The sequence below is a fragment of the Chelonus insularis genome, unplaced genomic scaffold, assembly GCF_013357705.1.
Source record: "Chelonus insularis isolate UGA/USDA-ARS -01 unplaced genomic scaffold, ASM1335770v1 contig_124_pilon, whole genome shotgun sequence".
NCBI classification, from domain to species: Eukaryota; Metazoa; Arthropoda; class Insecta; order Hymenoptera; family Braconidae; genus Chelonus; species Chelonus insularis.
Window position 1 is genome coordinate 499,172 of NW_023276365.1, and position 15,331 is coordinate 514,502.

General features: G+C 28.4%; 3 protein-coding genes across 12 annotated transcripts; 2 read left to right on the plus strand and 1 right to left on the minus strand.

Moving 5' to 3' along the window:
• Positions 1 to 27: 27 nt before the first annotated feature.
• On the plus strand, positions 28 to 2,144 carry Mettl14 (methyltransferase like 14). 2 transcript variants are annotated; one of them, XM_035083373.1, is made up of 5 exons: positions 28 to 258; positions 335 to 392; positions 475 to 660; positions 738 to 1,438; positions 1,714 to 2,144. In XM_035083373.1, exons 2-5 carry the CDS (start codon positions 336 to 338, stop codon positions 1,952 to 1,954), a joined length of 1,185 nt encoding a protein of 394 aa, XP_034939264.1. In that variant the 5' UTR covers positions 28 to 258; position 335; the 3' UTR covers positions 1,955 to 2,144. The 2 variants fall into 2 exon arrangements, with proteins under 2 accessions (XP_034939264.1, XP_034939255.1); XM_035083364.1 differs by having other exon boundaries at positions 28 to 392.
• Pten (phosphatase and tensin-like protein) lies at positions 1,886 to 11,825 on the minus strand. Of its 9 annotated transcripts, XR_004690301.1 has the most exons (11): positions 11,684 to 11,825; positions 11,137 to 11,464; positions 10,143 to 10,208; positions 9,730 to 9,967; positions 9,448 to 9,661; positions 8,810 to 9,364; positions 8,572 to 8,738; positions 8,207 to 8,482; positions 7,629 to 7,812; positions 5,693 to 5,820; positions 3,155 to 3,498 (listed from the first exon to the last, which is right to left on the minus strand). XR_004690301.1 is itself a non-coding variant. In XM_035083315.1 (10 exons), exons 4-10 carry the CDS (start codon positions 9,901 to 9,903, stop codon positions 1,966 to 1,968), a joined length of 1,623 nt encoding a protein of 540 aa, XP_034939206.1. In that variant the 5' UTR covers positions 9,904 to 9,967; positions 10,143 to 10,208; positions 11,137 to 11,464; positions 11,684 to 11,825; the 3' UTR covers positions 1,886 to 1,965. The 9 variants fall into 9 exon arrangements, 8 of the variants coding, with proteins under 8 accessions (XP_034939206.1, XP_034939241.1, XP_034939233.1 ...); XM_035083315.1 differs by lacking the exons at positions 3,155 to 3,498; positions 5,693 to 5,820 and adding an exon at positions 1,886 to 2,018; XM_035083350.1 differs by lacking the exon at positions 5,693 to 5,820 and having other exon boundaries at positions 3,158 to 3,498.
• A 783-nt stretch (positions 11,826 to 12,608) lies between these two features.
• Positions 12,609 to 15,218, plus strand: eIF2A (eukaryotic translation initiation factor 2A). The gene is made up of 5 exons (XM_035083807.1): positions 12,609 to 12,933; positions 13,167 to 13,430; positions 13,523 to 13,622; positions 13,734 to 14,949; positions 15,025 to 15,218. The coding sequence occupies exons 1-5, from the start codon at positions 12,906 to 12,908 to the stop codon at positions 15,148 to 15,150; spliced, it is 1,734 nt and encodes a 577-aa protein (XP_034939698.1). The 5' UTR covers positions 12,609 to 12,905; the 3' UTR covers positions 15,151 to 15,218.
• The last annotated feature ends 113 nt before the right edge of the window (positions 15,219 to 15,331 follow it).

A 15,331-nucleotide genomic window follows, 5' to 3' on the forward strand; every position in this document is an offset into this window, starting at 1 on the left:
AAAATTTATCTACATTACTCATCCAAACATAACCTCACTGTAGACGCTTGTAAATGTTGACATAAATTTACTTGTAAAAGCTATGCATAAGTGCATTAATGACTGTGCTTTTAATTATTTTGTAATATAACAAATAATTAATTATTTTTAATTTTAAATTGTGATTACTTTTATTTTTTTATAACATTATGATTTCAATGTCAAAGATTTTGAATGACAAAAAGTAAAATTTTATTTATAAAACTTATGGCTTTTCTGGTAAGAGGTATATAATATGTAAATATTTTAATAACAGAATTTAATAATAGTGAATAAATATATTAAATACTGAAAGAATGCTTCAAGTACTCCGTGAACGTTCTCAAAAACGAAAAAAATTACTCGCACAAACAGTAAGTTACAAAAATCACAGGATCTATAGTCATTAGATTTTTTTTCCTTTGTTAATATTTTCTACTGTTATTCCTCTTATAGCTTGGAGTATCTAGTATTGATGAATTGCGACAAATATTAGGAACAGATATTGATGAAAACCCTAAGAAAAAAGCGAAAGAAAAGGACACACTGGAAAATGACAGTGAAACGATCAAAGATCAAAAAGAGAGTAACAATGTCATAACTGATGAAATAGTGTATAAAGATTCTTCTACATTTTTAAAAGTGTGTATATAATTAAATATTCAACTACAATCAATATAAGAAAAATCTAAAAAAAATCAAATGTTATAATCTTTCAGGGCACTCAATCATCGAATCCACACAACGATTATTGTCAACATTTCATTGACACGGGTCAACGACCACAAAATTTTATTCGAGATGTAGGTTTAGCCGACAGGTTCGAAGAATATCCAAAACTTCGTGAATTAATAAAGCTCAAAGATGATTTAATATCTGAAACTGCAACACCTCCCATGTATTTAAAAACAAATTTATCAACATATAATTTAAAAGAACTCAATTGTAAATTTGATGTTATTTTAATTGAACCTCCTTTGGAAGAATATCAGAGAACTTGTGGAGCTACAAACGTTGAACTTTGGAATTGGGACCAAATAATGGAATTAGATATAGGCGAAGTTGCAGCAAATCGTAGTTTTGTTTTCCTTTGGTGTGGAAGCAGTGATGGTCTTGATATGGGACGTTTTTGTTTACGCAAATGGGGATTTCGTCGTTGTGAAGATATTTGTTGGATTCGTACAAATATTAATAACCCTGGTCATAGTAAAAATCTTGACAGTAAAGCTGTTCTTCAGAGAACTAAAGAGCATTGTTTAATGGGCATTAAAGGAACTGTAAGACGATCCACGGATGGTGATTTCATTCATGCTAATGTCGATATTGATCTAATTATATCTGAAGAACCAGAGTATGGTTCTATTGAAAAACCAGTGGAGATATTTCATATTATTGAACATTTTTGTCTTGGACGAAGAAGGTAATATATTTCTTGCTCTATTTAACAGATCATTAATTTATTTTTAAATTAATAAAATACATCGAAATTAGCCTTTTTCTTAGTTAAATTAAATGAATACATTATCTTATTTAAACATTATACTTGAAAATAGTTAATGATTAAAAAATTTTAATTATTAATCATTTCCCCATTCCATATTAAGTATTATTATTGATCTACTAGTTAAATAATTTGCATATTAGTTTTTTGGCTTAATGATTCAATAATAATTATTTATAATTTGTTTTATCTAGACTTCATTTATTTGGAAGAGATAGCACAATTAGACCAGGCTGGCTCACAGTTGGACCCGAATTAACAAATACAAATTTTAATGCTGATTTGTATAGTAGTTATTTTGCCTCTGGACAAATTACAACTGGTTGTACAGAGAGGATAGAGGCATTGCGACCCAAATCGCCTCCGCCAAAAGGTAAAGTTTCAGGTAGAGGCAGAGGTACTTTCAATCGTAGTGGTCGCGGAAGAGGAAGATAACTTCATTAATTTCATTTTTGTATATTCAGAATCATGTATTCATACACTTCTTCATCCCAATGAACTGAAAAACGATGATTACTTTGATTATTATTTTTGCTATTGTATGATTCATAAATATATCATGTGTCTATGTATTATAATTATGACAAAAGAAAATGAATAAAATAAATATAATTATTTTTTTTTATATTTATTTCTTATTTTAATTCAATATCTATATATTATAATACAGAAAACACTACGTACTTATTAAAATTATAAAGTAATATGCAGATATAAATAATATTAGCTGACAAATCTACTGGTATGAAATTTATTCATTTTATTGTTCTATAAATAAATGAAAAATAATTAATGAAATTGCTATTACATATTATTAATGAATAGCGTGTGAAACATAATGTGTAGATTATAATGCATGAAAATGAACTCAAAAAACTATAAACAATATTATAATACCATCTAAAAGAATTGACTTTCTTTAAATTTGTTAGCCTTACTCTACTTGAGATCAAATTTATTTATTTGTACTTTTTAGGTTGAACAAGCATTTTTTATAAGGTTGTTTTTTTTTTTTTAATTTTTGAATATGATTAAAATTACTTTAATAAATATTCAAATAAATTACGTTAAATTTTTTTCTTACTGTTCGTCTCTAATGAATGTATGTAAGTAAAATCTATAGAATAATACATAAAGAAAGGATCAACTGAGTACACAATAATAATAAAATAAGATGATTTATGATAGTGATAACGATAATAATAATAAGAATGATAAAAATGCAATAAGTCACTAATAAAAGCATAATGTTGATGGTAATGTTGATTATGATAATAAGAATAATTTTTTATTTACTACAATTAATCCAAGTCACAGTTTCTATGCTGATGTTATGATATAAGTCTCATATTATAAGACTTATAGTTAAAAATGAATTTTCTTTTAAATAATTACATTGGTAAAATTTATTCACATACGTTACTTGACATAATTTCATTAATAAATAAATGAATTTAAATGAATGATCAACAAAAAAAAAATTATCAAATTTAAATAAATAAATGAACTAAAATAAAAATGTAAATACAAATCAATTTTTAAATATATCATTATCATTACAAAATAAATCACGTTAATAAAGGACCAATATTTAATCGTGTTAAAGAAATACTATGCTACAATATTATACATAATCATTAATTTTTACGTACTTATGAATATGTTGGAAAATTTATATTTCAATTTAGATGAGCAACAGAATCAAAGGATAGGACTTTGAGATTAATTCGCTCTTTAGATATATAATCAATTAAAAAATAATTATAAAGGCAAAAATGGAACTCATGCTCATAGCAATGTAGTAAACAGGTAAAGTTAGAATGTTATGATAATGTCAAAAAGTATGATTAAAATTTTTTTAAGGTACATGAAGTAATATTTAACTATTCTAGTTATAAAGGTTGGTCGTCTGTAAAGGAGCTTAGCTTGCAGTGGCCCATCCTCAGTCACGTCTCAAAATCACAAATACGTTGATTCTCCTGTAAGCATACCTAGTATCAGTCATAACATAGTTTGTTATCTTTGTGTGACTGAATATATAGCTTAATGCATTTACATTTATACCAATAATATGATTCTCTTTGTAATTTGTATGAATAGATAGAAATATTTTACAATTTAATATATAAGTATATACATATATAAATATATTAATATATTTATATATATTTATATTTAAATGTTTTTTTTGTTATTTGCTAATTATCAACCATCACCTCATTCATTTTAATATCATGAAAAGATTTACATAAATAAGAATGCATGCATTGATGATTAATCAAAATAATACCTAAAATAATTAATTTAAGGTAGAAATAAGTGTAAGAAAAATTATTATATGATAAAAGGTATAATCGATTTTATTATTTCTAAATAAAAATTTGTGTATGAGTGTGTTTGTTACTTTTATCATTCTCACTTAATTCTTACATTCATTCCATTATTTCTTATAAGTCTGTTTTTTTATCGTACTGCCTAATAATTAAATTCAATACATACAATGAGTAATAGGTACAAAAAGTACGATATATGCATGATACTCGATTAATGTACAGATAAATAAAAAAATCGTGGCACAAGTATTTAGGTTTAAATGAAATTTCTTGAATTATTTATAATGGTACTTTCTTTTGCAAGTATTATTTGTCTGTTAAAAATTATTCATCCGATGTAAATATTCTTCTGTACCGAATAATTATTTATCTTTTTCTTTTTATATGAATACCCAATGAAAAAAGCATATCAGTACAACAGCAATCATCTGGACGAAATTTAATTATTTACATCCATAAGGTTTTACAGAATAAGCGAATAATTGGAATTGTTCATTTGGTGAGATTCATCATTTTTGCAATTAAATCTTCTTTCTTTTCCTATTGAAGTGATTAATTTTCTTTCATCTTCGATTAACATATTTATTCTTTTATTAATTCATCTACATTTACTTTGCAATTTTAATATAATTACGAGATGCCAGGAAGATACGCGGATGTACAATGAAAGAGACTCGCGCACTGCAAAGTAACATTTATTAATTAATAATTAATCATTATCTGATGATCATTATACTAGACAAATTATAGAAGCCCCGGTACAATTGTGATTAATTAATGCTGGTACATCTCTATTTTTTTATCATTTAAAAAAAAATGTTAAAGTAGCACTATAGTGCATATTGATATTTAATTTAAGAAAATTATTCAATACATACTTTTAAATATATGTATATCGAATGTGTTAATGTGTTGATAAAATAGTTTCAGAGACAACGTTTTATATTCTTTTTGTACAATCAAAAACAGGGCTCTGACAAATACGTGTTCAATTAATGATTTATGTAATTGTATCATCATCTTATAAATTATAATACTAATATTAATATTGTAATAATTTTCTATTACTTTTTATGTGAAAAATGAACTTGGTCGAGGTGTTGCAGTCTCACGGGGCATAAAACAGTAATAGTATTTTTTGAAAAAAAAAAAAAAAGATTATCCATATTTGCACACACATTATTTTTTTTTATGCACGTATTACTATTTCCTGTTTCATTTTCTTACGTTTATATTCATTATCACTCAACTTTTTTAAAAAAATTTTTCATTTATATCTTTATTTAAATAGGCACAGTCTCTCATTTACACGCATTCTCTACACACAATTATTGACTTATAATTTATCACTTATGAAAATAGTCATACTATGTTATATATTCGTAATTGATTTCTCATTGTATATCAATATTCATACTAATTATGTTCAATATAACTTTGTAACGTTCTCATCCTTTTCTTTTCTTGGTTTTTTTTTTTTTTTAATTTTTTGTAATAACTCTTTTTCATGTAATAATTTTAATTTCCTTTCATATAAAAATAATAAAAACAATAAATAAAACCATCAAAATAAATCAACATTAAAAACTACGTAATTTTCATTAATACCTTTGATAATTTATAAGTATTTAAATAAATTATTAAGATATTTTTTACTTTGTTAATAACTATACAATAATTGCATAAGCATGTGTACAGAACAATTAAAAGGTGATGATAGACAAAATGATCATGTAAATAAGAAAAAAAAAAGAAAGGATAGAACGTTGTGAAATTATAAATCGGATTGCAAAAAAAAACAGATTTTTTAAAAATTTATTAATATGTTATTGCGTGATACCCGAAACTCGAAGGGACGATTCAAGATGACGGGAGTAGAGAATATGAAGACGACGCGGATTCATACAACATCTATCATTCCTCCATCTGACAGAAGACGATATCGGCCGACTCGTTGATCCATGTCCACTGAATGAGAACAATATACAGATATCGTGGTAAATTTCATTTTACTATTTTCTTTCATGTAAATTAAGTAAAGTATGTTTTCACGTATTATACAAATATATTATATAAAATAATAACAATGTGTTAGTGCGTGTATTACGCGTAATACATCATGCTGTAGTGTTGATACATGCTTCAATTTAAAAATATATCAGGGAAAATATCACGAAAATGGAATTTAAAAATAAAAACAAACCGATGTGCTTGATATGCTGTTTAATAAATTTATAGAAGTATATTGAAAATATTCAATTAAATCAATTTTTTCATTGATAGTTGAAAAATTTTTAAAATTTTCAAATTAATTATCTTTTTTTCTTTTCTTTCTTTTATATAATGAATAGCAAATATTTAACATTTTTAATATCACAAGATAGAAAGAATTATAATTAATTATAAAGAATTATAATACAATCGCACGTTTTCAAATTAAAAATTACTTTTTACAGTTTTAATTTAATTTTTGAATAAACTATGAGCATGCAATCACGTCTCGTGTTAATTTCATTAAGTAAACATGCGTTATCATACAAAGGTACTAATGTTTTTTTCTTTTAAAACTCAGCATGAAAAAGTTAAATAACGAGAAAAAACAATTAAGTTAAAATAATATTTATAATCGTTTTTTTTTTCTTTTACATACACAGTTTAATTTTTTCGCAATAATTTCATCTATTTTGACAAAAAAATTATATTCGTTGTGTCAATAGATAAAATTTTCTATACATTTTGCCTAAAATATTTGGTGTATGCTTTCACGATTTTCACACTCACACACTCAAAGTCCATTCAAATTCGAATTTTTTATGATGTTACGATACTTAAAAATATTTGAAAACGTGAAACTTAAAGCTTAAAACAGTATAATGCAGTGTAATAGCAAATCACTTATTAAATTAATTTAATATGTTGATGAAATAACGACAATTTAAATAATATGTAAAATTAACAAAATTATTTTCATCTAACTCTGCAGTTTATTTATTGTTTACATCATCATTTATCATATGTATTAATTTATGGAATTAATATTGTTATAAGTGAATTTTAACATTATATTACACATAAAAAAATAAAAAAAAAGAAAAGAAAAAAATATCAGTTTTTAGATTGAGTACAAGTAGCTTAAAAGCATTTATAATTTGATGAATTTTGTTTTGAAAATCAGTCTTATCACAAATGAAGATAGACAGGCCAGTATCGTATAAGACGTTATGTACTTCAATCAAAAAAACTTTTCGTTGTAATATTATAAGATACGCTATTATGATTATCCAATTACTGAATGTGGAAAAGATAGCATGCAGTTACATTCGAGAATTCATGCATTACAGTTTTATGTGATAATAAAAAAATTTTACATTGTAACAATAAGAATAAGATGCAATTGGTAGATATAAATCTCGGTGGTACTGCGAGCTCGTTAAATAAATACATATGATGTGTGCTATTAAAAATTGTTTGAGAAAAAAGAATCATGGATAGCCATGGCGGTGCGAATGTAAATAAATTTTTATGAAATTGAAGCACTTTGCCCGCTTTTTTGTTTATTAAATACGAAATATAAATCCCTGATAAATAAACTATTTTAAACTAAATCTGTGGTGTTTTTGTAGTTATTGTTGTTGCGGCTGTTGGAGTAGTTGTTGTTTGTTGTATTTTTTGTTGATTATAATCATGAAGATGTTGAAAATTTTGATCGTGTGTAGTGCGATTAATGCTGTTTAAAAGTGCTTGTGATTTTGCCATCAGAAATACTGAAGACTCACCTGATTCCCATCCATCTTCATCACCTGTTGTATCACATTCACTACTATCTGCATCACTCGATTCACTTGGACTCTCATGTCCACTTATACCAATTTGTTCATCAGGTCTGGGCACTATTGCTGGCACTGTATGTGGTATGCCACTGCCAGTTCCTTCCCATTGTCGATGCATTACCAAAGTCACCTACAATTCAAATTAATGTTAAATACATAAAAAAAAGAATTAATTAATTAAAAAATTAATTTTAAATTCATATAAAATTGAACAATATTCTTTAAGTAAACTTTCTCTAGAAAATTAATGTTTAAAATTGCTAAATAAAAAAAAAGTGAGTACAGAATAAATGAATTACATTTAAGCTTTTTGTTATAAGTTTGCGTGCATTGTAAAAGTTAGCGTTTTTATTATCGCAACAATTTCCTCAGAAACCCTGAATTTTTCCCGGACAGTACGTAGTTTATATCAAGTTAGTCTTTGAGTTGTTAAAAAAATTTGTAACTTATATTTCCAGAAAAAAATGAATGTAAGAATAATATTGTGATACAAAATGTAGTATGTCTGTGCTATCTATACATACCTTAAAATTATTAGCATATAATTTATGATATTTATCTTTATGCGCATCATCTAGATCCAATTTATTAATGTCTAAAATAAGTGTAGGCGACATTTGACCAAGATTAGCCAATGAACTTGTTCTCGGTTTTGATGTTACCATTGGCAGTTCCATTGCTGTACCATCGCAACTTAATGCTCTTGTAGAACGTTCTACGGGTAATTCACCGTTTTCATATTCCATTGGTGTATTGTCACGTACAAAGAATGTGTTAAACCAAAAATGGAACATTTTTTCCTATTAGTAGCAAAAAAAAACATAAAATATTAATAAAACAAAAGAAAATTAATGAAAATAGAAAGAGATAAAATAGTTAAATGTCTTACTTTTCTTTTTATTTTTGGTTTCTTATTAAAAAAATCTACACGAACATCACCCGTCAACAAAACATGATGAGTTAAAGGAATGCTAATTGATGACATTCCCTTTTTTATTTCAACTGTTTCAGAAGAGTAAATACGTTTGTTTTCCTGTGATATCACAAAATGTAAATCTACAACAATTATTAATATAAATTAAAAATTATTTACCACAGTAGAATAAATCAAAAAATGAAATACTCACATCCTTGATTGCCGTTGAATATCGGAACAGGATCTAATATAATTTTTCTTAAAATCAGAGGAACAGGTTGATAATGAAGCCCTTCTTGGATAAGTGACGCATAATAACTGACATATCTCCGTTGTGAAGGAATCGTTACTCCTTTCCGATCAGTCGTTCTTTTAGTTCCATAAAAATTTAAAGCATCCGCGGCAGTGGAAAACTGTTTTGTATGAAGTAGATAACAGCAAACCATAACACCAGTTCTACCTTTGCCAGCTTTACAATGTACAGCAGCGACATTTTTACAATCTTCGGATAACCATGCGTGAACATCTTCACAAAAAGGTTTTATTTGCTCCAATTTGGGCGGATTATGATCATCGAATGCATATGTTACAACTCTTTGTTTAAATTTTTTATAATCATATGATCGCTCTGAACAAAGATTATAAATTTTGTAGTGATCTTTATGTTTTGACTCCAAAAATTTTACCACGTCGTCAATGTGATTTCTATATACACCTTCAAGTTTCTCGGCAGGAAAGCCCATTGCTATAAGATTATCACGAATATCTGCAATAAAATTCAAGTCAATATAAACATTGGTTATTTTTATTAGTAATACACAATATAATATAGAAGTAAAGTCATCTTACAAGTGAGATCAAGGTCAAATCCATCCTCTGTGAAACGTTTGCGACGTTTACTTACTAACCCCTTTATGGGGTTTGTCATTTTTATATTACTGATTGTATTTGCCATGCTTGGCTGAATCCACTCGTCTGATTCAACTCGAGTAGATTCTATCTCCGTTTCCCACGATTTAATGCTAACCGTTTCTCCCAAATGATCACGGCTACTTTTAACCTGCTATCATAACATCATTATATGAGCAATTATTTTACCAGAATATTTTTAATTTATAATTTAATTTCCACCTGTGTCCCACTGGCCACGGCGTCACACGAACCCAGTTCTGGTCCTCTTTGTTCCTCCAGACAAACATGGAGCGGGGTTACCGATGCCGATATGTGCTCAGAAATTTTATTATTCAGCCGACTGCTAGAGGGTCTCCTACAGGAAAAGCATATACCCATCAATGCGTAGAGCATAGGTCCTGGAAGTTTCCCACCTTGTTATCCATCATTTAGATTCTTCCATCATTTTATCTGCTAACTACAAGCTCATATTAAGTTCAACGGTTCTGTTTACTTACAAAATTTTTATTCAATCATAGTAAGAAAGTTAGTTGACAAAATTGATCTATTGGAGTTGTTTATTTATAATGGTCAGTATTCTAATGTTAATTGTGTGAAAATTTATGAAGGTCATATAAGAAAATAATACTCACCCTTAGAAAGTTTGGACGGAACTCATGGCAAATCTCGTCAAGTATAAATTTCATCTGATAAACATTCTAGAAACATACAAAAATTTCGATACATGAATCGAATGGTATCATATTATTCAATAGATTATCAAAATATTAATATTAACATCATAGTATGATCATTTTTAAAAGCTTCACGCTGCTATCACATAAAAGTTCAGAACATGTTTCGCGCGACATGCATCGTGACACTCCCACTTTTTTCACGATAACTGTGATGCCGGGCATCTCTTTTCTTTTTTTCGTTTTTCTTTTACTCTCTACCTTTTACACTTTTTTCTTTCGTTTGTTCACATATGCTTAATTGATTTACTGTACAAATTAACAACACTGTAAGCAAAACTTGATCTCCAAATAAACGAAAATAATAAATATTGCTACCAAAAGTATAACACGTTAAAGTGAACACACATATAACATCAAAACAAAAAAATATAAGACTAAGTTTGATACATATGTAAATGAATACATACAGATATGTACACACGTATGAAAATATATTTTGTGAAAAAGGAGCATGTACGAAAATGTTTCTTTATCGTTAATGTTGAAACGGTTTTAACTCAACGAGTTTGGAGGAACAGTGTATTACGTCTTTCATACACAAACGACAGAATAAGACAAACGACAAGCCGGTATATTCTCTGGTTAGATGCTTTACAGAGAATAAAGTTTGCGAAGTGCTTGAAGGCATCCACACTTACACGATCAGGGAACTTAGGCAAACGCCATTCTTTTATTTTCGTCTCTCTTACTCCCGTTGCTTCTTTGTCTACACGCACACTTTTCATCCGATCGCGACCGTTCTCTTGCAAAGGTGCACGAGGAGAGACCCAATGAACTACATGTATAAACCGTAGAGTCTAAAAACACAGCAATACAAAAAAGAAACGACTGAACGAATATGTATGTGTGTATTTTACCTGTGCACACGTGAAGGAAAAAAACAACTCACCGACAATGCATTGGAGCGCCGCAGGTGTGTCTCTCTCCAGCCGATGTTGAGGTTGGGTAACTTTTCTCTTGTTATGAATCACAAATGAAATAAACACCCGAATTCTTTTCCTCCTTACACGAAGAAGAATAATCAAATCTCTACTTTCGCGTCAGTCGCGTCTCCTCGTACTCGCTCACTCGTTTTCTCTTTCTCTATTGCCCTCACTCGCTCTCTCTCTCCCCCTATTCCTCTTCCTCTCTCGCTCTCTCTCTCTCTTTCTCTATCTTTCCTATGTTTTCTCAGTTTCGCTCACTTTTTTCTTCTCTCACAACTTGGCAGTTATTGTCTTCAAAATTGCAAATGAATCACATAAAAAGTCGTAAAAAATATCATTTATATTTAAAAGAAAAAAAAAGAGAAAAATTCGAAGAGGTAGCGAAATGAAAGAGCAAAAAGTCACGCTCAATTAGCAAGCGGAAATACTCCGTATAGCGTCCATTTTAAACACAGTTTTTTCTCTCTTTTTTCCACTGACATTTTTTTTTTCAATCTCTATCTTTTTTACCTTCTAACCTTGATTTTTGAGAATTCACGAAGGTGAAGAAACTAGCGCGAACACCATGTTCTCTTGTTCTTCTTTCTCACTCGTTCATTCGTTCTCAGAGCCATACTTCTGATCAAACGGTAATAATCTTGAGCAGTATAAGAAATGTTGGAATATTTTTATTCCCTAGATAATTTATAGGGAACAATAATAAATTACTAAACTCTCATCATCTCAACATGTGTGTAAACCCGTATACATATGTGATGTATACTTTTTAAATACACAAAAACTCTAATCAACAAAAGATGATGGAAATAACAACACTTTTTTATAACATTGTTATTGTTATTATTATTAACTGAAGATGATATACTTATTATTAACTGAAGATGATATAGAAGTCGATGTTATCAATCGTATCCAAAAACAGCCATAGGACAACACAAAAATGTGCGCTGAATACAAATTTTGATGATTCAAAAGTAAGACCATAAAATTTACAAAACTACATAATGTACAACATTTATGGTACTTAAAAAAATTAAAAATATCATGATAAACACCTGAAACGATTTAAGAAAATTAGGAAAGATTCCAACCATACTCTATTTCTCTACATTACATTATATCTGATCGAACTTATCCTAAAATAAATCTTTATAATTACAATCAAATTTTACTTTTCAATAGAAGAGGAAAAATTAATTACTTATATTAATTTTCAGTTGTTATTATCAACAATTAACAAGTGATTCGAAAAATCTGTCAATTATTGAAATTTTAAATCTCCATTATAATTGAGACGTAGTAGGAAAAATGCCTCGAGCAAGTTCGACTAAAAATCGAGTAACTTCGTAATAGTTGAGTTTTGGGCGGACTTGGTTATCAGGATATTATGGTCTAAAATATATAGTACTGGGTCGCGTTCAAGTTTAACAATTAACGTGGTGGAACTGAATGTAACCCAATGCAATTGGCTTTTGTACATGTACACGTGTTACCCCAACGAACGAGGTGACTAAAAAAAACGTGTAACATGCAAAATTGCGTTTATCTAGTCTAATATTAACTGTAAATTAAGGAAACCTTTTCATTCTAGTGAAATTAAAGTGTTAGAGAATTTTAATTATTAAACGTATTCTCGATAATAGACAAATTTGTACGTACAAACACTGGCGCCTTCTAGATAGCATAGCTCTGTCTTCAAGAAAAACACGAAAAGATATTATTATCAATAAATATGGCTGTAAATAGCCCTTGTCTGGCTGGTAAGTAATGAATTTATTCAATATAGTTGTAATTATATAATAAAAATCAAAAATTAACATCAACTTTGGTCATTATAGTTGTAATAACAACAAAAAAAATTATGTAACCTATTTGTTTACAGTACAATAAGAGTCAAGTCATATGGTACAATTGTATTGTAAATAATTAATTTTCAGAATTTCTAAGCAAATAATAACTTTAATATGCATGTATATTTTTTAATTTGTTTTAGTGAGAAGTTCGAAAGGAATTAATTTGTATCATGGTCCTCCGGTGTATGAAGATGTCCCAGAGTTCACAAAAGATGAAAGCAAGGCTTGTCGAACTATGGTTTTTAGTCCTGATGGTAAATACTTTGGCTGGATTACAGACAAAGTTATTAAAATTTGTCTATGCAGTAATTGGTCAGTTGTTGCTGTAATTGAAAAACCAAAGGTTTTTTCTCTGCAGTTTTCTCCTCTAGGAACATTTTTAATGACATGGATGCCATTCATTGGTAAAGACAAAACATTATTAATCGTTTGTAAAGTACTTAAAGTATCAATTTCATTCACTTATTTTATTCTTTATTTACATGTGCGTAATTAGTATCAAAAGATAATCCTCAAGGGAGTCCTCAAATGCATTTTTGGAAATCAGAAAATGGTGAAAATGTTGCTAGTTTTACTCAGAAACGACAAGTTGATTGGTAAAAAAATAAATTATATATTATTTAAATTTCTATTTTGCATAATGATATTTATAAATGATTAATAAATAAGAGTGTCAATAATAAACTTGTGGTAAATCATATTTACAGGGAACCACAGTGGTCTAAAGATGAAAAGATATGCGGAATGTTAATAAATAATAATGTCTATTTTTATGAAAATGCAAACTTTGAAAAATCTACTTGTAAAATGACATTAGGTAATGGCGCAAAATTCAAAATAAGTCCAAAGAAAGAGCCTTACGTTATTGCTTGTTATCTTCCTGGGAAACAAGGTCAACCTTCCATAGCTCAAATAGTGCAATACCCTAACTTTGATACTACTCAATCATTAGCTAGAAAGAGTTTCTTCCAATCAGATAGCGTACAATTCTTATGGAATACAAACGGAACGAGTGTGCTAGTAATAACAAGTAGTGATGTGGATGTAACAGGAGCCTCTTATTATGGAAAACAAGCTCTACATTATCTCAATGTAAAGGGTGAGGCTGTGAATATTATTTTGCAAGAACATGGAACTATTCATTCTGTTGAGTGGTCGCCTAAGGGCAATGAATTTTGTGTTATTTTTGGATCCATGCCTACTAATGCAAAAATTTTCAATACTAAATGTGAACCTATTCATGAATTCGGTAAAGGATATCGAAACAGTATTTATTATAATCCTCATGGAAATATTCTTCTTTTGGCTGGGTTTGGTAATCTTAGAGGTACTATGGAAATTTGGGATGTAGAAAAGAAGAAATTGATCGCACAAACTGACGCTCCTGATACTACTTTACTCGAATGGTCTCCAAATGGAGAGCATTTTGTGACAGCAACTACGGCGCCAAGACTTAGAACAGCAAATAACTATAAAATTTGGCATTATACTGGCACGTTATTACATAAAAAAGACTGGAATGAACCAGATGCATTATATGAAGTTTTATGGCAAAGATTTCCTGAAAATACTTTTCCAGAGAAACCGATTAGTTATAAAGCTGTAGAGGGTATAGTTTGTGATAAACCTCAAGCATCGAAAGAAGTTTATCGACCACCATCTCAAAGAGGACGGGTTATTAATTTTTCACTGCATGATGACGATGATACAACTAAGAAACCTGAACCGTCTAAAAATGCATCAAAGTGGAAAAAGAAACGAGAAGCTAAGAAAAATAAAAGACAAGCAGAAGGTGAAACGGTACCACCTAAACCAGTGGATAAAAGTAAACAGAATAATACTGTTGTAAATAAAGGTACAAATGATGCATCTTTATCAACTGAAGAACATGAAAAAATTAAAAGGATACGAAGAATTCAAAGTGTAAGGAAGTAAAGTTTATTTTATTTATTAATTTAGTCCATTTTAATCGTTTCTAAATTATTGTTTTCTTGACAGACATTAAAAAAAATCTCCAAATTAAAGGAAAGCTTGTCAGCTGGTAAAAAATTAGAAATAAACCAATTGGATAAAATTAAAACAGAAGGTGAACTCTTAAAAGAGTTGGAAGCTTTAACTTCATGATTTTTTATTGTTATTTAAATTGGAATAAAATGTTTTTTTTTTTTAATAAATAAAACTTATTTAAAAAATATTATTTGCATGGCATAATTTTTCGAAACAATGCTGATTTTGTATATTGAATAATATAATAATTGCTGAGGAGACTGGAATTTTTTTCTTATTTAAAAATTAAAAAGTTAAA